At 46.2% G+C, this 20,797-nt stretch overlaps 1 protein-coding gene and 1 long non-coding RNA gene across 4 annotated transcripts; one reads left to right on the top strand and one right to left on the bottom strand.

Moving 5' to 3' along the window:
- Positions 1-8,043: 8,043 nt before the first annotated feature.
- On the bottom strand, positions 8,044-19,165 carry LOC117094540 (C-X-C chemokine receptor type 2). Of its 3 annotated transcripts, none has more exons than XM_033230298.1 (4): positions 19,076-19,165; positions 18,081-18,143; positions 15,094-15,145; positions 8,044-9,480 (listed from the first exon to the last, which is right to left on the bottom strand). In XM_033230298.1, the coding sequence occupies exon 4, from the start codon at positions 9,438-9,440 to the stop codon at positions 8,373-8,375; it is 1,068 nt and encodes a 355-aa protein (XP_033086189.1). In that variant the 5' UTR covers positions 9,441-9,480; positions 15,094-15,145; positions 18,081-18,143; positions 19,076-19,165; the 3' UTR covers positions 8,044-8,372. The 3 variants fall into 3 exon arrangements, with proteins under 3 accessions (XP_033086189.1, XP_033086192.1, XP_033086191.1); XM_033230301.1 differs by lacking the exon at positions 19,076-19,165 and adding an exon at positions 18,727-18,751; XM_033230300.1 differs by lacking the exon at positions 19,076-19,165 and adding an exon at positions 18,494-18,685.
- On the top strand, positions 15,189-20,462 carry LOC117094542. Its single transcript, XR_004441574.1, has 2 exons — positions 15,189-15,607; positions 18,883-20,462. It is a non-coding gene; the product is annotated as an uncharacterized LOC117094542 (long non-coding RNA).
- Positions 20,463-20,797: the final 335 nt, after the last annotated feature.

The following is a 20,797-nucleotide window of genomic DNA, read 5'->3' on the forward strand; positions in this document are numbered from 1 at the left end:
ACCTTCCCACTCCATCCTCCTTCTGGCTTCCCATCCACCTCGCTGAGAGCTACCTCCACCACTCAATAAAACCTTGCACCCATCCTCCAAGCCCATGTGTGATCTGATTTTTCTGGTACACTAGGGCAAGAACTTGGGGTACAGAAAGCCCTCTGTCCTTGTGATAAGGCAGAGGATCTAATTGAGCTGATTAACACAAGCCACCTGCAGATGGCAGAACTGAAAGAGCACAGTGTAACACAAGCCCACTGAGGTTTCGGGAGCTGTAAACACTCAACCATAGGCGCTGTTGTGGGGTCGGAGCCCAAAAATGCTCCCCACGACCTGCCCACCTGCATGCTCCCCCTCGAGGTTTGAGCGGCGCAGCACTGAAGAAGCGAGACACACCCCTGTCACACGCCTTGCGAGGGGGATAAGGGAACTCCTCCTGTTTCACTGGTAAGAGATTGGGTTGAGCTCAACCCAAGGGGACCCAAGTGGGAGATGGGACTGAGTTCAGCCAATGGGAACCCTGGTGAGAGAGGCTTCAGGAACCCTAAACAGGAGCAGTGTCAAGTCGGGGCATTTCTTTGCTCAGCCCTGTCCCTGCTGATTGCTGGGGCTGGCACCTGTCAGGCAGTCCACATCATACTGCTGTCTCTTGGACTCCTGTCATGGTTCCTCACCTTGTTGCTTCAGGCCTAGGGATAGTGACTGCTCCCTACTGTCATGGTCTTTAGGGTACTGAATTTCACATTACTTTCCCCAAATCCTCCACACACTGTTGTTCAAGGTCCCTTTATTCAACTCTTACTGAAGTTGATAAAACTCTCTCTCCTTGCCTAGCTCAAGTGCACTGTCTAGTTTCTGCCAGGAAACTGGGGATTATCCATAAATCCATATTTTAAGCAAGAAGCCTATTATATTATATTATATTATATTATATTTTATTTTGAGAAAGGGTCTTGCTCTGTTGTCCCAGTTGGAGTGCAGTGGCATGATCACAGCTCACTGCAGCCTCCACCTCCTGGGCTTAAATGATCCTCCCATCTCAGCCTCCTGAGTAGCTAGGACTACACATGTACGCCACCATGTCTGGCTAATTTTAAACATGTTTTGTAGAGATGGGGTCTCACTGATGCTCAGGGTGGTCTCGAACTCCTGAGCTCAAGCAGTCCTCCTCCTGCCTTGGCCTTCCAAAGTGCAGGAATTACAGGCAGGAACCACCTGGCTAAGAAGCCCATTTTAAGCATGGAGTATTTTAGAAATGCTGTCCCATGGCCATCAGTGGTGCCTAGTTCTTTTTTGGTCAAATATCAACAAGCCTCTTTATTACTTAACTCATTTGGGACTAAGGTGATGTTTTTCAAAAAGCAATTTTACCAGGAAATGAAGTAAAAAAAAGAATATGAATATTGTTCAAGAAAGAATATAAAACATAGAAATGGTCATGTCCACAAAGCCCAGCTTCTTTGCCTATAAGGAGGCCTGTGCAGACCCCTCCAAAATCAGCCTCAGCTCCTTCGTTTTTGGAAAAATACAGCCCCAACCAAATAAATGGAAACAATGCAAAACTGTACAAACCAGTGATGAACCTCATCCTCCGGTTCTCTCCAGCCATAACTCCTACTGACAGCTTGGTATGTGTTCTCTCAAACATTTTTCTGAACATTTACAAACCCATATATAGATTAGAGTGTTTTTTACACAGGCAGGTAAGCCATTTACTACACATGCTGTTCTACCTTCCTTTTTCTTTTTTGTTGTTGAAATTTTTTTTTTTTTTTTTTTGAGACGGAGTCTCACTCTGTCGCCCAGGCTGGAGTGCAGTGGCCGGATCTCAGCTCACGGCAAGCTCCACCTTCCGGGTTCACGCCATTCTCCTGCCTCAGCCTCCCGAGTTGCTGGGACTACAGGCGCCCGCCACCTCCCTCGGCTAGTTTTTTGTAATTTTTAGTAGAGACGGGGTTTCACCGTGTTAGCCAGGATGGTCTCAATCTCCTGACCTCGTGATCCACCTGTCTCGGCCTCCCAAAGTGCTGGGATTACAGGCTTGAGCCACCACGCCCGGCCGTTGTTGCAATTTTAAACACTGTATTTGAGCAAACAGCAATTCATGAATCATCTGCCTTCCTTTTCCATTCAACATTATTTCTTGAAGATCTTTCCATGTCCATTCACAGAATTACTTCATTATTTTTATATTACATTATATTTAATTTATTTTTTTTTTAGACAGAGTCTCCCTCTGTCACCCGGGCTGGAGTGCAGTGACATGATCTCAGCTCACTGCAACCTCCGCCTCCTGGGCTCAAGCGATTATCGTGTCTCAGCCTCCTGAGTAGCTGGGATTAGAGGCACCTGCCACCATGCCCGGCGAATTTTGTATTTTTAGTAGAGGTGGGCTTTCACCTTGTTGGCCAGGCTGGTCTCAAACTCCTGAGCTCAAATGATCCACCTGCCTCGGTCTCTCAAAGTGCCGGGATTATAGACATGAGCCGCTACGCCCGGCCCTACTTCATTATTTTTAAAGATGTTTTAAAGAACGGTTTACTGATATATCTCTAACCTACTATCAGATTCAGTCTGTCCTAAGAATGCCATCCAGTGAATTTTAGTAAATTTACAGAGTTGTGCAACCATCACCATAATCCAGGTTTAGGATATTTCCATCACTCCAAAGGGAACCCTGGTGCCTGTTTGTAGTCATTCCCTTTTCCCACCCTCAACTCCAGGCAACTGCTCATATGCTTTCTGTCTGTATAGATTTGTCTTTTCTGGACATTTTATGTAAATGGAATCATACAATATGTGGTCTTCTGATCAGCGGCTTCCACTTTGCACATTTTACTTTTATTTTATTTATTTATTTTTTGAGACAGAGTCTCGCTCTGTTGCCCAGGCGGGAGTGCAATGGCACGATCTCCTCTCACTGCAACTTCCACCTCTCTGGTTCAGGTGATTTTCCTGCCTCAGTCTCCCGAGTAGCTGGGATTGCAGGAGTGCACCACCACGCCTGGCTAATTTTTGTATTTTTAGTAGAGATGGGGTTTCACCATGTAGGCCAGGCTACTCTCAAACTCCTGACCTCGCGTGATCCACCCACCTCGGCTTCCCAAAGTGCTGGGATTACAGGTGTGAGCCACCGCGCCCGGCCGTGCTTTCCATGTGTCAAACATCGTTTTCAAACCACTGCATTCACAGTATTCCACAGTGTGGCTGCACCTTCAAAGTGTTTCTAACCAATTCCCCACTGATGAATATTTAGGTTGTTTCTGAGCTTTGACTTTTATTAAAAAATGCTGTGATGAATATCCTGTACACATGTATCCACCTAGATGTGTATTTCTATAGGATAGATTTGTAGTAGTATAATTCTTGGATCAGAGAGAGTGTGCATTAAAGTATATATCACAAAATTGCCTTCTTGAAAGATCGTTCCTCATTCCTCTCCTACTGGCAGTGGATGATAATATCTTCTAATCTGGTGAATTCTGATCCCCAAACTACACAACACAAAAGCTTGCAGTTCACTCCCTGCAGTGGTTCCTTGAAATGACCCAGGTTGTCCTTTTGTTCTTCTGATCACTGTTTCTTTATTTTTTCCTTCATTTTAATGATTAAAAACACTTTTATTATGAATAGCATACATACCACAGGTTACAGAAAACTAACATTTATAGCTTAAAAAATAATAATATAATGGCTCTTAAGCATCTATCATGTAGGATAGGAGAGAGGGCATTATCAGTGGTCTCTAAAGCCCCCATGTGTTCCTCCCTTTCCCGACCCTTTAATAAATATCACCTGAACCTTTGTGGGAACGATTCCTTTTCTTTAGAGTTTGCACATAAGTTTGTGCAGAGAATTTGTACTGAGTCGGCATAGATAAGATAGAACTGTATTTCCCTAAATTATCTTCCTTTCACATTTCCAGGTCAGCGAGGGGCCCGAAGGAACCTTGTATGTGAGATCTGGAAGGTGGAAGTGGAGCAGCAGCTACATTCTGTTTCAGCTCAGGAAGGTCAGTGCAAGGTACCAGATACCACCATATAAGTCACTTATCTGCCGGCTTCTGTAGGTGTGGGGCCTGATTTGGCCTGTAGCCCCTCAGGTGTGGGTTTACCTGCCTGGTGCAGGTGCCAGCTTCTCCATAGGCCATTCACATACTGAACTTCGATCAACGCAGGTGTCAGCCTATCCTGGTAGGTTCCAACTCCTCCTCGCTATTCCCCACTTTACATCCATCTTTCCTTCCAGGCTGTCCATCCTACCAGCTTCAGATCCCAGCCAAGAAACAAAGCCAACAGCCTGACACTAATGGTTTAGCCAGCTCCCACAGTTGCCTAGGGTCAAATGCCTGTCACAAATTCCTCCTCCCAGTGGTTTTGCTTCTCTGGTTGGCCCCTGCCTGAGATGTGTCCTCTGTAGAGGGGTTAGTTGTGCCTTTCTCTGAATTTTGTGTTGGGCTCTGATTGCGTCTTTCTTTATTTATTTATGAGATGGAGTTTCACTCTTGTTGCCCATGCTGGAGTGCAATGGCGTGATCTCGGCTCACTGCAACCTTCGCCTCCCAGGTTCAAGTGATTCTCCTGCCTCAGCCTCCCATGTAGCTGGGATTACAGGTGCCTGCCACCACACCTAGCTAATTTTTGTGTTTTTAGTTAGAGACTGAGTTTCACCAAGTTGGCCAGGTTTGTCTTGAACTCCTGACCTCAGGTGATTTGCTCTCCTCGGCTTCCCAAAGTGCTGGGATTACAGGCGTGACCAACTGTGCCCGGCCACGACTGTGTCTTTAACTGTCCTGCCTGCCAGCAGAGAATAGGAAAACCTAGCCTGAGACTGCTCCCACATCTGTGCCCCTGAGCCTCCGCTGGGGCACCCCTATCAGGATGACAGAGACTCCAGCAACCCCAGCTCAAGGCACAGATGAGTGCAGGTGCAGAAAATGTAGACTGATCTTACCCATGTGAGTGAAATGGTCTGAAAAGGTCATATCTATATGTAATTTTCCATCTGTCTGTCAGGTGCTCGCACCGAAAAGCAAAATATCGGTTAAAAAACGAACTGACTAGGAATCTTATTTCAGCTCCACTACTGTCTAGCCATGAGATTTTGGCCAGGTTGCTTTGGTAAAGCTTCAGTTTCCTCATTTACGTATGGAAATGCAGATCTTCAGGCCTCTTTGACTCTGCTATGCATGGTAGTGTGGTTCCCCCTGTGGGTCTGCATGTTGAGTTTGAACAGGACATGCAGACTGGGGTGCTTTTTAGACTGGGGGCTGCCCAATGAACAACGGGAGTCCATCCTGCAAAGACTGGGGATTGTGGTGGAGAGAGACACCATGAACTCAGAGAGATAGATAAAAATAGACAATGGTGTTAGAGTGAGTAGAGGAAGCAAGAATGGCCAGTTCAGACCGAGCAGGCAGATCAGGCAGAAAGGTGCTGGACCCTGAGACCTTGGGACTCAGGCTCAGAAATATTAGAGGGAAGAAAGAAGTCAACAACTCAAAAGCAAGCTCCAGATTTGCCTGTCCTAGGGATGGTGTGGTTGGTAAATTATTTGTGCCAAGACTGTTCTTATGAGAGAGAGTCTGAAAGAGAGAGAGAGAGAGAGAGAGAGAGAGAGAGAGAGAGAGAGAGACAGATAGACAGAGAGAGACAGACGGAGAGAGATTGGAGATAGAGATGAATAACAGAGTTCACGTAAGCATAATTTAATCTCTGCCTCATTTTCCTAGGCTGAGGGTATCCTTTTATTATCCTTGGAGAACCATGTTTCTTCCAGTCCTTGTTAGAGGAAAGAGCAGAGTCCTGAAACCAGAGGCATAATTTGGCCTCCTCCCTCTGGCAGTCGTCTCAGGGAGCCACCTGGTCCATCAGCCTTTTCCAGGCAGAGCACCATTGGTTCCTCTGGCAAGTCAGGTCCTTGGTAAATACACGTTCCCCTGCATTTCCTGCTACTGAATCAGAAGCTGTTCCGAAGACTCAGCCAGAGCAGTTGAGTCATGCTTGGTCCTGAGTTTAGCAAGTGCCCAGCATAGAATGAGCAGGAAAGAAGGGATTGTTGTGCTGAATGCAGTAGGAAAGGCACTTTTGTGGCTTTTGAGTGGAAGTTCTCTGCCCCTAAGCCTTCCCACTCAGAGGTGTGCTCCTGCCTCCCTGTTTTCTCCTAGATTTAGTTGTTAACCTGAAGGGGGTTGTTTGGGAACTGAGGTCGTTTAGTTCCTCTTGCCTCCTTCCTTCCTTCTCAGGCTGCTCAGACCCAGAGGCCCTCTAGACAAAGACCCTGCGGAGACAAGCCCTAGGAATGCAAGCTCCCCCAGGGCAAGGCACTGTCTGTCTTGATCTCTGCTGTATCCCCACTCTCTGAACAGTCAGCACTCCATGCTGTTGGAGGCATGATTTGAATCTTTTGTTTTCTCCTAATGATGGATTATAAACCACTTCCCCATTCTGCAATCAGGCTGTCCTGTCAAACCTGGAATGATGGGTGTGTGCTTGGGTGGGAGAGAGGGGAGAGGGTAGGGCACTCACAGTGGGTGCTGCTGGCTGAGCTAGGAGAGCTCTCTGCCTTCCTACTATGTGATCAGGGGGATTTGGTGAACTTACTCAACCCTCTGCACCTTCTAATTCTAAGTCTCACCCCTGACACTCCTGACTACTGACTAACCCAAGGCCATGAGAGGCCCTAGAGCATTCCAGAACACATTTCTTTCCATGATGCGTGGTCTACAGCAGGAAGCTTGGGTTGGGGGCACGGGGATGGCAAGGCTGGGCTCCATCTCTATTCCATCCTTCTCTCTACGACACAACAAACAACAAAGAGATTTACTTCTTGTAAAGACTCTCACTCAAGACCTCTTCTCACCCTTGCCCCACTGCTCTGTAGCAATTTGGAAGCAGTAATATAAACACCCAAGTAAAAATAGTTTATTAAAACAAAAGATATTAATGGAATCATTTAACAAAAAATATAGCCAAGTGGTTCCAGCCTCGGTTCCAGCCTTGGTTTAATCAGCCTTGGTGCTTAAAATACCTTTTAGGGCTTAGTTTTTTTTTTTTTTTTAATTGATATAAAATATACATAACAAAATTGATCATTTTAACCATTTTAAGTGTCAATTTAGTGGCATTAAGACACATTGCTGTACAGCTATCACTACTGTTTATCTTCAGAACTTTTTCAACATCCCAAACATAAACCCTGTGCCCATTAAACCATCACTCCCCACGCTCCCCTCCCCTCAGTCCCTGATAATCACTGTTCTGCTTTCTGTCTCTATGAATTTGTTCATTCTCAGTACCTCATGTAAGTGGAATCATAGCTGTTTATGTCTGGCTTATTTCACTTAGCATAACGTTTTCAAGGTTCGTTCATGTTGTAACATGTATGAGTACTTCATTCCTCTTTCAGGCTGAAGGATACTTTGTTATGTACATATCACATTTTGTTCAGCCATTCATTCATTCATTCATTCATGAACATTTGGGTTGTTTTTGCCCTTTGGGTCTTGTGAATAAGCTAATAAGCTGCTATGAACATTGGTGGACAAATGTGGGTTCAAGTCCCTGCTTTCACTTCTTGTGGGTCAATTCCTAGAAGTGGAATTGCGGGATCATGTGATAATTCTATGTCCGATGTTTTGAGGAAAGCTGCCATACTGTCTTCCGCAGTGGCCACACCATTTTACAGTCCCGCCCTCAATGCTCAAGAGTCCCAGTTTCTCCTCTACATCTTCATGGACTGAGATGGAGTTCACTCTGTCACTCAGGCTAGAGTGCATGGGCATGATCTCAGCTCACTGCAACCTCTGCCTCCCAGGCCTCCCAGGTTCAAGTGATTCTCCCATCTCAGCCTCCCAAGTAGCTGTGATTACAGGCACTTGTCACCACGCCTGGCTAATTTTTTTATTTTTGTATTTTTAGTAGAGATAGGGTTTCACCGTGTTGGCCAGGCTGGCCTCGAACCCCTGACCTCAAGTGATCTGCCCAACTCAGCCTCCCAAATTGCTGGGATTACAGGCCTGAGCCACAGCGCCCAGCCTGATTTTCTTTCTTCTGATACTAGCCATCCTAATGAGTATGCAGAGCTGTCTCACTGGAGTGTAGATTTTCACTTCTTAGAATACAGAGTGCCTTGGACTCAGGGGCGGGATGGACAGAGCTCCAGCAAGTGACGTAGTAATTATGGCAAGGGGTGAGGCACCAGGGCAGGCTTTCTAAACCATGCAAGAGAAACTAGTAAGAAAGTGGCCTCCTCTGCTTCCTGGGACCACAGTGGGGGCTGCACTGACACTGAGACCAAGAAGAACCAGTGGACATGAGGCTTGGAATGTGACTGTGAAGAGAAGGGAGGAACCCCACGGGGCTGCACTTAGGCAGGACGTCTTAGAGAGTAGTAGAAGTGTGCCCTGAAGAAGAGCCAACAAAGGAAGGCCTGCTGTCTTTGGGCAGGGAGTCCTTGCTGATCAAGCCATGTGTGGCTAGAATCTTGAGGAGTCCATGGCGAAACTTCTGACCAATGAAGGCGTAGATGAGGGGGTTGAGGCAGCTGTGAAAGATGCCCAGAATCTCGGTGGCATCCAGAGCCTGGTCGATGTCGTTGCGGCGCTGACAGGTCTCGTTGATCAACCGGGTCCTCATGAGGGTGTCTGCCAGCAGGACCAGGTGGTAGGGCAGCCAGCAGAGTAGGAAGATGAGGACAACAGCAAAGATGACCCGCATGGCCCGGTGCTTCTGCCCCATGTGGGCCTTAAACAGCGTGCGGAGGGTGAATCCATAGCAGAACAGCATGATCAGCAGCGGCCAGATGAAGCCAAAGGTCTGGGGCAGGATCCGCAACACCATCCGCCATTTTGCTGTATTGTTGCCCATGTCCTCATAGCAGACCGGGCTAATATAGGTCGGGTAGACAGTCCTTCGGAAAAGTAAGACGGGCAGGGCCAGGAGCAAGGACAGACCCCAGATACTGAGACATATGAACTTGACCAAGTAGCGCTTCTGGGTCAGTGTGCGTGTGGCATGGACAATGGCCAGGTAACGGTCCACACTGATGCAGGCCAGTAGCAGGATGCCACTATAGAAGTTGACTTCCTTCAGGAGTGAGACCACCTTGCACAGGAATGTGCCAAAAATCCAGCCATTCACCTTGGAGGCGGCCCAGATGGGCAAGGTCAGGGCAAAGAGTAGGTCGGCTATGGCCAGGTTCAGCAGGTAGACATCAGTGACGGAGCGGCCAACCCTGCTGTGTAAGATGACCAGCATCACGAGGGAGTTTCCCAGCAAGCTCAGCAGGAATACCAGGGCATAGATAATGACCACAAAATACTTGTTGATTTCCAGGGATTCTGGTCGACATGGGGCGACATCTGGTAGAGAAGGGGGCAGGTCACTACTGTAACTGTAATTACTAAAATCTTCACTTCCCCAGATATCTTCAAAGTTGACAGTCTGCATGTTAATATCTTCTGTTTTTGAGGTAAACTTAAATCCTGACCTATAGAAGAGAGACGAAGGTTACTGCACAATAAATTCCCCAGATTCTTGCACATCCACCCAAGAAACTGAGATAGGATTCTTTGTGTTGGCTTGAGTATTACGTTGAAGTAATTTTTCCCTACAAATATGTAAGCAGTAGCTCTTAGGTTATGAGATAAATTTGGTGATAAATGGTACATTTTATGAAAGGACCATAGTTCTCTTTAATATAAGAGAGAAATTCTTAGCATTTCTTTTAGCATCACCATCACCTAAAACTTTGCAGAAAGTTCTCTTGGACAGGCCCTGGTGTGTGATGTTCCCCTTCCTGTGTCCCAAGTGTTCTCATTGTTCAATTCCCATCTATGAGTGAGAACACGCAGTGTTTGGTTTTCTGTTCTTGCGATAGTTTGCTGAGAATGATGGTTCCCAGCTGCATCCATGTCCCTACAAAGGACATGAACTCATCCTTTTTTATGGCTGCACAGTATTCCATGGTGTATATGTGCCACATTTTCTTAATCCAGTCTGTCATTGATGGACATTTGGGTTGGTTCCAAGTCTTTGCTATTGTGAATAGTGCCACAGTAAACATATGTGTGCATGTGTCTTTATAGCAGACATGGCACAGGTTACATATGTAACAAACCTGCACATTGTACACATGTACCCTAGAACTTAAAGTGTAATAAAAATAAATCAAATTAAAAAATTATAAAATATATAACCCTCCCCCCCCCAAAAAAGAAAGTTCTCTTTGGATAATCCCCACAGAACACTCAATACTGCCTGGATCCTGCAGTGGTGAGCATCTTTGGCTATCAAGGCTGGGTTTCATGTTCAGAAATGTGAGATGCCACTCAGTTCTTTTTTTTTGTTTGTTTGTTTTAGAGATGGGGTCTTGTTATGTTGCTCAGGATGGTCTTAAACTCCTGACCTCAAGTAATTCTGCTGCCTCTGTCTTGTTTGTTTTAGAGATGGGGTCTTGTTATATTGCTCAGGATGGTCTTAAACTCCTGACCTCAAGTAATTCTGCTGCCTCTGTCTCCCAAAGTGCTGGGAATAAAGGCATGAGCCACTGCATTCAGTCCCATTCAGTTTTTAATCAAGGGATTAAGCAGGCACTCCAAATGGGCTGTAACCTCAGAAAAGATCATGGTTTGACTATAAAACTGAGGCATGAATCCCTTTGTTCAATTTTCTAAAAGTTATTTTAAAAGATGTACTCTGGGCCGGGCGCGGTGGCTCAAGCCTGTAATCCCAGCACTTTGGGAGGCCGAGACGGGTGGATCACGAGGTCAAGAGATCGAGACCATCCTGGCTAACACTGTGAAACCCCGTCTCTACTAAAAAATACAAAAAAACTAGCCGGGCGAGGTGGCGGGCGCCTGTAGTCCCAGCTACTCGGGAGGCTGAGGCAGGAGAATGGCGTGAACCCGGGAGGCGGAGCTTGTAGTGAGCTGAGATCCGGCCACTGCACTCCAGCCCCGGCGACAGAGTGAGACTCCGTCTCAAAAAAAAAAAAAAAAAAAAAAAAAGATGTACTCTGGAAAATGGTTTGAACAATTGTGGCATAGAGTTTTGGAAGGTTCTCGAGCTAGCAGAATCTTCAGTTAATTAGTAAGGTCCAGCGTTTCTCCTTTGGGTAGAAGGAGGCCTGCTTTGGGAATGTGTGTGTAGTTTGGAAAAGTATATTAAAAATAATAAGCAAGCGGGCTGCCTGATTCTCCCTGTGGGTGGAAACGTAACAGGTTATTCAGGGAGCTCTGGGCAGCCATGGCCACCATGCAGGATGAGCAGACACAGCCAGTCTGCTCCCCAATAAGAGAGAGGGACAGCAGGAAGCAGAGAAGACAGGGGTTGCACTACCCTTGCTTGGTGGCTCTCCAGCCCTGTCGGGGACCCTTCCTGTCCTGCATGTGTTTTTCTCCATCCAGCCCTGACTCCCCTGTTCCTCTCAGATTTAGTCTAACTCCCCAGGCTCTGCCCTTGCCACAAGGACAGCACAGATCCTGCTTTGGGGAAGTCTGGGTGTAGAGGGTGGGCTGCAGCTATTCAAAAATACGATCCCGACTGTGCGTGGTGGCTCACACCTGCAATCCCAGCACTTTGGGAAGCCAAGGTGGCAGGATCACTTGAGGTCAGGAGTTCGAGACCAGCCTGGTTAACATGGTAAAACCCTGTCTCCACTAAAATTACAAAAATTAGCCAGGTATGGTGATGCGTGCCTGTAATCCCAACTACTTGGGAGGCTGAGGCACAAGAATCACTTGAACCCAGGAGGTGGAGGTTACAGTGAGCCGAAATCACATCACTGCACTCCAGCCTGGGCAACAGAGTGAGACTCTGCCTCAAAAAAAAAAAAAAGAAAATCCTAGTTTCTCAAAGAAGAAGTCAACTAAAGCAACCCAGCTCCCTAATTAGCTTCTTTTTGAACCACAAAACAGATCACCCTCTGGCCATTGCCTTAGAGTAAGGGATGACCATCCTACCACCAACCATGTCCAAGTCCATAACCTACCTCCAAATGGAACCCAGTGTCAGAGAAAAACCAGGAAGTTAAAGGTCCCAGGACCCACTTCACACTTACCAGGCTGGGCACACTCAGAAAAAGACGCCCAAGAACAATGTGGGTGAGGAAGTGGAAAGGTCAGAACTCTCCCACATTGCAGGTGGGAATGTAAGATGGTACAACTGCTTTGGAAAACAGTTTAGCAGTTGCTCAAAAAAGTTAAACATAGAGTTACCACATGAACCAGCAAACCTCATCCTAGGTATATACCCAAGAGAACTGAAAGCTAATGTTCATAGCAGCATTCATCATTAAGCTCAAAAAGTGGAAACAAACCAAATATCCATCAACTGATGAACGGACAAATTGAAGAAAAATCATGAGCAACTAGAAGACATTTTGGTCAATGACACATCACAAATACCACAGTGGTCCCATAAGATTATAATATTGTATTTTTAGTGTTCTTTTCCTATGTTTAGATATACAAATACTTACCATTGTGTTATAATTACCTACAGTATTTAGCGCAGTAACGTGCTGTATAGGTTTGTAGCCTAGGAGCAGTAGGCTTTACCATATAGCCCATGTGTGTTGTAGGCTATAACATCATATACTCTGCGATGTTCACATGACATAGTTCTCAGAATGCATCCGTATTGTTAAGCAACCTATGACTGTATTATATACAATGGAATATTATTCAGCCATGAGAAGGAATGAGGTACTGATACACAATACAACATGGATGAACCTTGAAAATGTTAGTCTAGGTGAAAAAAGGCAGACACAAAAGTTTTCCTGTTGTGTGATTCCGTATATGTGAAATGACCAAAATAGGCAAATGGGTAGAATTGGTAGAGACAGAAAGTAGATTGGTGGTTTCCACGGGCAAGGGGAGTTGGGAGAGGAATGTTAAAGACTACAGAGTTTTTCTTTTGAGTGATAAAAGTGTTCTGGAATTAGTGGCAATGGTTGTAGAATATGCTAAAAACTTTAAATGGGTGACTTTTGTGGTATGTGACTTATGTCTCAATTAAAAAAAAAGATTAATCAAAGGGTGCACAGCCTTGCAAAGCAAATACAAATATTACAACAATAACAACAAAAGTCCTAGGGAGGATTTCTCTTTAGCAGAAAGGAAGTCTCTGTTGTTGTCAATCTATGTAGCAAAGAAGAAAGCTGAAGAAGATTAAGCAAAACTGGGAAAATAATGCCCTTTTTCCCCCAAGAGTGATGGAATTCTTAGCCATCACCTTCCTGACAAGTTTTTACTTTCTCTTTTGAGAGTTAGGGGCCAGATACATTGCCTTCCCAGCATACCAAGGCAACTGATAGAGAAGATTCAATCAGTTGATGAACCTAGAGAGACGTGGTGATGATGGTGAGGCCCTGCCTGGCCGGAAGGCTGGGCAGGTATTGAGAGGGCTGGTAATACAGCTTGCTGGACCAGTATAGTCAGCAAGACCTGAAAGAAGTCACCAGCTCCACAGTCCCATGGTTGAGAGCAAGTTTGCTCAGAGGTCCAGGGTATGTCCAATGAAGTCATGAGGTCAAGGGTGGATCACTTCTGAGAGCAGATGATTACAGATGCTCTTAAGGGAACAAATGACCCAAGAGAAGACCCATCTTTGAGAGTAGGTGCAGGGCATATTGGGTGCAGAGAGCTTGTGCTCTTAGAGAGCAGGACCTTGTATGTATGAGTTTTGGCTGTGAGAAGCCAGGACTGGGGCTGCTGCAGAAACTGTCGTGTTAGCACAGGCAGCAGTGGCAGAGCATGTTTCACAGGTAAATCCTCACTGTGGATAATCCAGTGCTCAGCTGTGTTGGGGGTGGGCTGGATGTATATGGGTGAGCTCACGCTCCCAGGCATTATGGGTCAACTGCAGGTTCCAGAGGGAGAGCATGTAAGTCAGGACAGAAGGTAGAGAATTCAGCAAGGCGAACCAGGTCAGGCCAATGACCTCCAGCTCCTAGGGTAGGGAGAGGGGTGTTTGTTGTTGGTATTGTTTTTTAGTTTACCAATCTCTACAGAGGATGACTTGGCAGACAGAGGGACAAACAAAAGGAAGGAGATGACACATCTGAGGTCTGCTTTGTGCCTCACAGGTACATGATCTCCATGGCTCATTACAAACAGATACAATTAGGTCCTGTTTCTAGAAGACTGAGGCACAAGGAGGTTCAGCTGACCTAAAAGGGAGGCTCAGTGACCAGCCTGCGATCACAGGGTGCAGAAGTGGTGAAACCACTGTTCCAGTGAGGTGTGAAGAGCTCCACCTATATTATTTGCAGTCTACAGTCCTTCTTCTTAAAAAAAGCGCACCTCATCTATTAGACATATTTGTAAGTTAAGTTCTTGAGATATAATTAAATCAACCTGTGTGTGGTCCACTCACATTCTTTGATGTTTTATGCATTGTTTTCTTTTGCCATTTCTTAGGCCCAGAATGAAAGAAACAGCTCTGGCAGGGATGATAAACCAAACACCCTTGAAATGGCTGGGTCCGGCTGGCCATCCAGTAATATTTTCCAAGATAAAAAGGGGGCTTTCTTGACTTAGGGAAAATGCCAGCCCCTTAGTGACTTATGGTAGTTTGGAAACTCCATAGATGATGGCATGAATTCTAATTTATTACATGAAAATGCTATAGAATGAGAGACATTTACAAGATCTCAAACATTTAAGGCAATCTTTTTAACAACAAAACGGTCATTTTTGTACAGTTTCAGTATTCTTTCTCTCTATAAATATAATCCACAAATATTTGCATTTAGTGTAGGGAAGTGGGAAGCGAACAGTGTTCGGCCCATCCTCAGACCCAGTCCTAGCCCAGGCCAGGAGGGCTGGTTGAGTCTTGGAAGGTCACTAGGCCAAGGGAAGAGCGTGGGCATCAAGTGGTCCTGAGCGGTTGGAGAGGGTTGTGAGGGAGGAGGAACAGAAGTTCTCCCTTTGGGGACCCCATCCCCAAAGAAGAAAATGAAGAGGCCGAGGAGTGAGGGTGAGGGGCCCACCAAGGGTGGGGAGAGATGCTTGGGATAAATGTAGGCTGGATATCAAGGGAAACAAACAACAGAGACATTCTAGCTGTTGGGAAGGGTGGGTGTTCCAAGACTTACCAGGATGCTGGCCTTTTCACCTGTAGGACACCTCCAGGAGGGCAGCTGCAACCTATGAAAGGGAGGTGGTGGTGAGAACACAGTGGAGGAAGTGAGTGGTGGATTAGATTGCTCAATGCAGTGCAGGGGTGGAGCTCCTGAGGGTGCGGGTGATTCTGATGACTTTGAATAATTAGTTCCCAGGTCAGCTCTCGGATCCATAGTCATTTCACGGACTCGTAGAGTTTATATTGGGAAGGGACCTGAGGGGTTTTCTAGCTAGTCTTTTCATTTTACAGATGGGGAAACAAGCCCAGACAAAGGAAATGGCTTGCCCAGGATTGCATGGATTTCTTTCATATTTGCTGTATCTCAGAGCCCCTGGCTCCTTCAGCTGCCTTGTCTGAGTCTCCTGGCACTCCAGCTGCCTCAGGCTTCCTCATCGTACCATTGGCAGTACTACAGCTCTTGAATGTCTTTCACATGTCAAAGGGGAGCAGTGCATTAAAACGACAGAGATGGACTAAAGCTTCTGGTGAGTCTGGTGGTGTTCCTCCCTGGACCTGATGCCTCTACTTTTCGGCCCCACTCCTGCCTCTCTTCTTTCCCCTCACTCCCCAACCATCTGCTCTGACCACAAGTCCATCTCTGGGTATTGATATTCTTTCTTGGTTCATACACTTGGCATTGGGTCTGAGGACCCCAACTCTGTAGCAGCTACCACCCTTGGAGCCAAGACCCTCTAATTTGGAAAGAAAGCCTTTTGGTAAAAGTGAAGATTCCACCCAAGTCCAAATACATTTTTAAAAACAGTGTTGAGTGACCCTAATAATGTATTTTATCAATTTGCTATTGATTACAGATGAATGAATTAATCCAGGTAGAGCTATGAACACTAATTCTGCTCCCTCCCAAGTACCCACCCCAGTGAACAACACCTCAATCCCCTCCATAACTCTTTACCCTATCTCTTGCTCCATGCATCCCAGGGCCCAGAGGGCACTCAAGGCCTGTGGCAGACGCACTTCAACTGCCTACCTACCCCAAAGAAAGAATGTTTGAGTCTAACTGTTTAGCAATGTTTCTTAGTCTTCGTCACCTCTCTTTCCCAAGCTGGGGAAGAATGCAATGCCACCTGGCCAGCTGATGCTAAAACCAGATAAAGACTTATTACATATGGAGAGAGGCAGATGAGACCAGAGCTAGCTGAGCAATTCTGAGCTACTGACTTTTCCTATCTGAGTCTCAGTTTACTCATCTGTAAAATGGGGCCAATATGGACTCCAAATTATGGGGTTGTGGTGAGGATGAAATGAGGGATTGCTTGTAAATCATGTAAGACATACATAAAGCACAACGTTAACCTTTATTGTTGTGATCATTATTACTGGAATAGTTTATTCACTGATAACATGCTGCCTCTCTCACTACATCCCCAATCAAGGGAAAGCAGTGGGCAGTGGGTCTGCTTTCAAGGCTGACTTTGATGACATCTAATTTGCTTTGCCCTGGATATTAATTGTCACATTAGCTGTAATGTTGAGTGTCTACCAGGTTCTAGCTTCTGGGCAAAGTGCTTTCTAGAATTTATATCAATTAATCCTCAGGACAACCTCATGAAGCAGGCACTTTCTGGATGAGGAAATGAAGACTCTGAGAGGTTAAGCAACTTACCTAGAGTGACACAGCTGAATTAGGCTTTCAGTTTAAAAAACCTCTAAAAATCTACTCTCAAATGCTATCTCCTGTTCACTGTAATAAGGAGCAGGATCCCAGCCTAAAGTTTCTGAGCCCCATTAGGTACCTCCTTGTGTCCCAGAAAGCCAGATACAAAGGATGTAGAGAGGGGAGCCCAGATTTGACATTTCCCAGTCAGCCTCCTTCACGCTCCTTAGGTCAATTTCATTTCCACGGAGATCACTGCTGTTATATGCAGGGTGGAGTGAATTAAAAAACTAGCTTCTGGTGAGGTGGCTCATGCCTGTAATTCCAGCGCTTTGGGAGGCTGAGGCGGGTGGATCACTCAAGGCCAGGAGTTAGAGACCAGCCTGGCCAACATGGTGAAACCCCGCCTCCACTAAAAATGCAAAAATTAGCCAGGTGTGGTGGCACATGCCTGTAATCCTAGCTACTCCAGAGGCTGAGGCATAAGAATTGCTTGAAATCGGAAGGCAGAGGTTGAAGTGAGCCGAGATTGTGCCACTGCATTCCAGCCTGGGCGACAGAGCGAAACCCTGTCTCAAACAAAAACAAAATGAAAACCTGGCTTCTAATCCTGCTTGGAGAAGTCATTCTTTCTGGGCCTTGGTGTGTGCCTTTGGAAAATGGGAGCTTCTTTCAAGTCTATTCTGTCCAGCATGATAGCTGCTAGCCATGTGTAGCTATTTAAATTAAAATTAATAAAATAAAGGCCAGGCAAGGTGGCCCATGCCTGTAATCTCAGCACTTTGGGAGGCCGAGGTGGGCAAATCGCTTGAGCCCAGGAGTTTGAGACCATCCTGGGCAACATGGCGAAACCCTGTCTTTACCAAAAAAAAAAAAAAAAAAGTACAAAAAATTAGCTGAGTGTAGCAGCACGTGCCTGTAGCTGCAGCTACTTGGGAGGCTGAGGTGGGAGAATCGCCTGAGACCTGTAGGTCGAGCTTGCAATGAGCCAAGATCACACCACAGCACTCCAGCCTGGGCATTGGAGTGAGACCCTGTCTCAAAAAATAAAAAATAAAATAAAATAAAAATTGAGATCCTCAGTCACACTAGTCACATTTCAAGTACTCCGTAGCCATGTGTGACTAGTGGCTACCATATTGGGCAGGGCAGATCTAGGACATTTCTATTATTGCAGAAAATTCTTTTGTGCAGCGCTATCTAGGTGAAGACTTAGTTGTCTTTAGCTCTAAGTTTCTACACTTCATCACCCTAGTTCTCAGGTCCTCAGAGGAGGCTGAAGTTTCTAGATCTCTTCCATTAGAAATATGTCCCCAGCATCTCAGACTGAACAAGTCACCTACCTGCTGTTATTGGAGTGGCCACCGATGTCTTCAGTGTGCCTTAAGGTTGGATGGTAGTCAGAGCTGTTAGACAGGAAAAAAAAAAAAAAAGAGACAGCTTTGACGATGAAACTTCTGACCTGGGTTGCAATGGGGAAATCCAAGAGGCCCTCCTGGGGAGGTGTTCCCACAGAGGAACAATGAGGTCTGTCCTGGGACTTTGGCCCAGGAGAGGTGCCACTTAGTGATTCTGGGATGAGTGCTGGGGATTTTCACATCTTCCTGTCTGATGGCTTCTGGAGGAGCCTACCAGTCTGAAGGTGGAGATTTGCCTACCCACCTTCTGTCTCTAAATGTTTTGAACCTGCACTTCCTTTTTTAACAAGGAAGATGCGGGCATCCCAGCCCCCGCCAATGGACATGTCTGAACTCACACGCAGTTTCTTCCTTCTTTCCAGGGTCAGAGTGAGAAACGTCCCTCCTTCTGTTTCTGTTGAATCCCCGCACCTGACTGTGGGCCCCACTGCCTCTCTGGTCCTTGAGGATCCTCTTTCTCTGCCCTCTGTCCTGGCTCTTTTCCTTCCACCACACCTTACTTATGGCTTTATCATGCTCCCTCTGTCCTAGCACCCTTCGGCTACCACAGCTGCTCTTTCCACTTCCTTACCTCCCTTCCACTGCTCAACAAAGACACTGCAACTGGCTTCCTTCCTACTGCTCCACCGAAATAGCTTTCGCCAAGGTTCCCAATGAGCTCTGGGTTGCTAAACCCAGCAAATCTATTTTTTTTTTTTTTAACCAAACTGCTTCTTTTCCCCCCAAGACAAACAGATTGGAGGCAGCATTCACATGCCTCTCCCACTTGGAAGGACAGAATAGTGTGTAGAGATTCACACTATAAATTTTTTTCTCCAAGAATGAATGCAGGAACTGAACAGGAAAACTGAAAGAATCCACAGAACTTTTGAAAGAAGTGGCAGCTGCAGCCTACTCTGTGAGACAGGCAAAAAACTCACCTCTAGGCAGAATAGCACTGCACCCAGGAAGGAGAAAACGGCTGCATATTCTCAGCTATCACCATTGCTTACAACACTCTGGCTAACCAGAAGTCCTGCGTCCGTCCACGTGATAACATCACTATAATTATAACCAGCATTTGAGAAAGTCAGCACGCTAAGCCTTTCGAATCTTGCAGAGTTTACATCACTCCCCTTCCACGTCTATCAGAGGTGGTGCTGGTATTCACTGCTGGGAGTCTTAAAGACAGGTCACATCACTGGATCCCTTGCAGACATTCCCCAGCACCAGCCCAGAGTCTGGTAGGCCCACTGGGGGGATAGACCCAGAAGAGCACTGTAGTCTGGCTCTCAGGAAGTCTCATTCCTAGAGAAAGGGGAAGAACATCACATCAAGGGAACACCCTGTGGGACAAAATAATCTGAACGGCCGGTCTTGAGTGCCAGATCTTTTCACTGGTGTGAAGTTTCCACGGCAGAGACACAATTGCCGTGCTGTGCTGGGCAGAGTAGGGAAAGTTTGCACCTCTACCCAACAGGCAGGCAGCCTCTGGTATTGTGAAGGGTCTTAGAGAAGGGATCCTTTTTCCCCTTGGTACGCCACTGCAGACAGAGCTGGGGCTTCTCCCAAAGGAATGCAGCATGCATGCACCTACAGACAGCTTTCCTGAACAAATCAGGGTGATTGCATCCCCACGGGAGGAGCACTCCCCAGATTCAGGCTTGCATGACAGGCAGTCACAATTCTACTCTACTTGGAGCATCAACATTTCTACAGATGAAAATAACTGCCTGTCTGATCTGAATAGCCAGAACACTGGGACAGGAGTAAAGTGGGGAGGTGGATAGCTTTCCAGCTGGCCTTGTGGGGGACCTGAGGTAGCTCTTACCCTTCACCCTGACAAAACCTCAGCATATCTAATTGAGAGCTCCCCCAGCCACTTTCATCAAGGCTGGGATCTCTGCCCACCATTGGGTATTACATCTACCCACCTGCTTTAGCTACAACTGGTGCCTACCCACGGATACTTCCCCTACTGGTCCGAAGCCTGAATCATCAACTCAGTAAATAAAATACTGGGGAAAAATTAAATAAATAAAGAAAGAGTACACCACGAGAGAATGAGGTACGCTTAAAGAGATTCCTGCCATTCCAACCCCATAGGAGACAGTAAACCTCACACACCACGTACATAACTACTACAACCAGGATCTGGGAAAGCCAGCACACACTCTCTCACACTAAGGAACTCATACAGAGTCTTCACTCCTAAAACCCAAAAAGTCTTCACCCCTAAAAACCAAGGATCAAATTAGGCTAAAATAAACTATAAACATTAAAGTCAGATCCTTGAGAGGAAAGAAAAACAAATTAAAAAAAAAAAAACATAGTCGTTGGGCATGGTGGCTCATGCCTGTAATACCAGCGTTTTGGGAAGTTGAGGCTGGCAGATCATCTGAGGTCAGGAATTTGAGACCAGCCTGACCAACATAGAGAAATCCTGTCTCTACGAAAAATACAAAATTAGCCAGGCATGGTGGCGCATGCCTGTAATCCCAGCTACTTGGGAGGCTGAGACAGGAGAATTGCTTGAACCCGGGAGGCAGAGGTTGCAGTGAGCCAAGATCACATAATGCACTCCAGTCTGGGCAACAAGAGCGAAACTTCATCTTAAAAAAAAAAAAAAAAAAAAAAAAAAGTAAAATCAAAAATAAATTCAA

Source organism: Trachypithecus francoisi, unplaced genomic scaffold (assembly GCF_009764315.1).
Source record: "Trachypithecus francoisi isolate TF-2019V2 unplaced genomic scaffold, Tfra_2.0 Lachesis_group13, whole genome shotgun sequence".
Classification (NCBI taxonomy): domain Eukaryota; kingdom Metazoa; phylum Chordata; class Mammalia; order Primates; family Cercopithecidae; genus Trachypithecus; species Trachypithecus francoisi.

Bases quoted from the DNA above. Each gene is read 5' to 3' on its own strand.
- LOC117094540 (XM_033230298.1), bottom strand. From the start codon at position 9,440: ATGCAGACTGTCAACTTTGAAGATATCTGGGGAAGTGAAGATTTTAGT.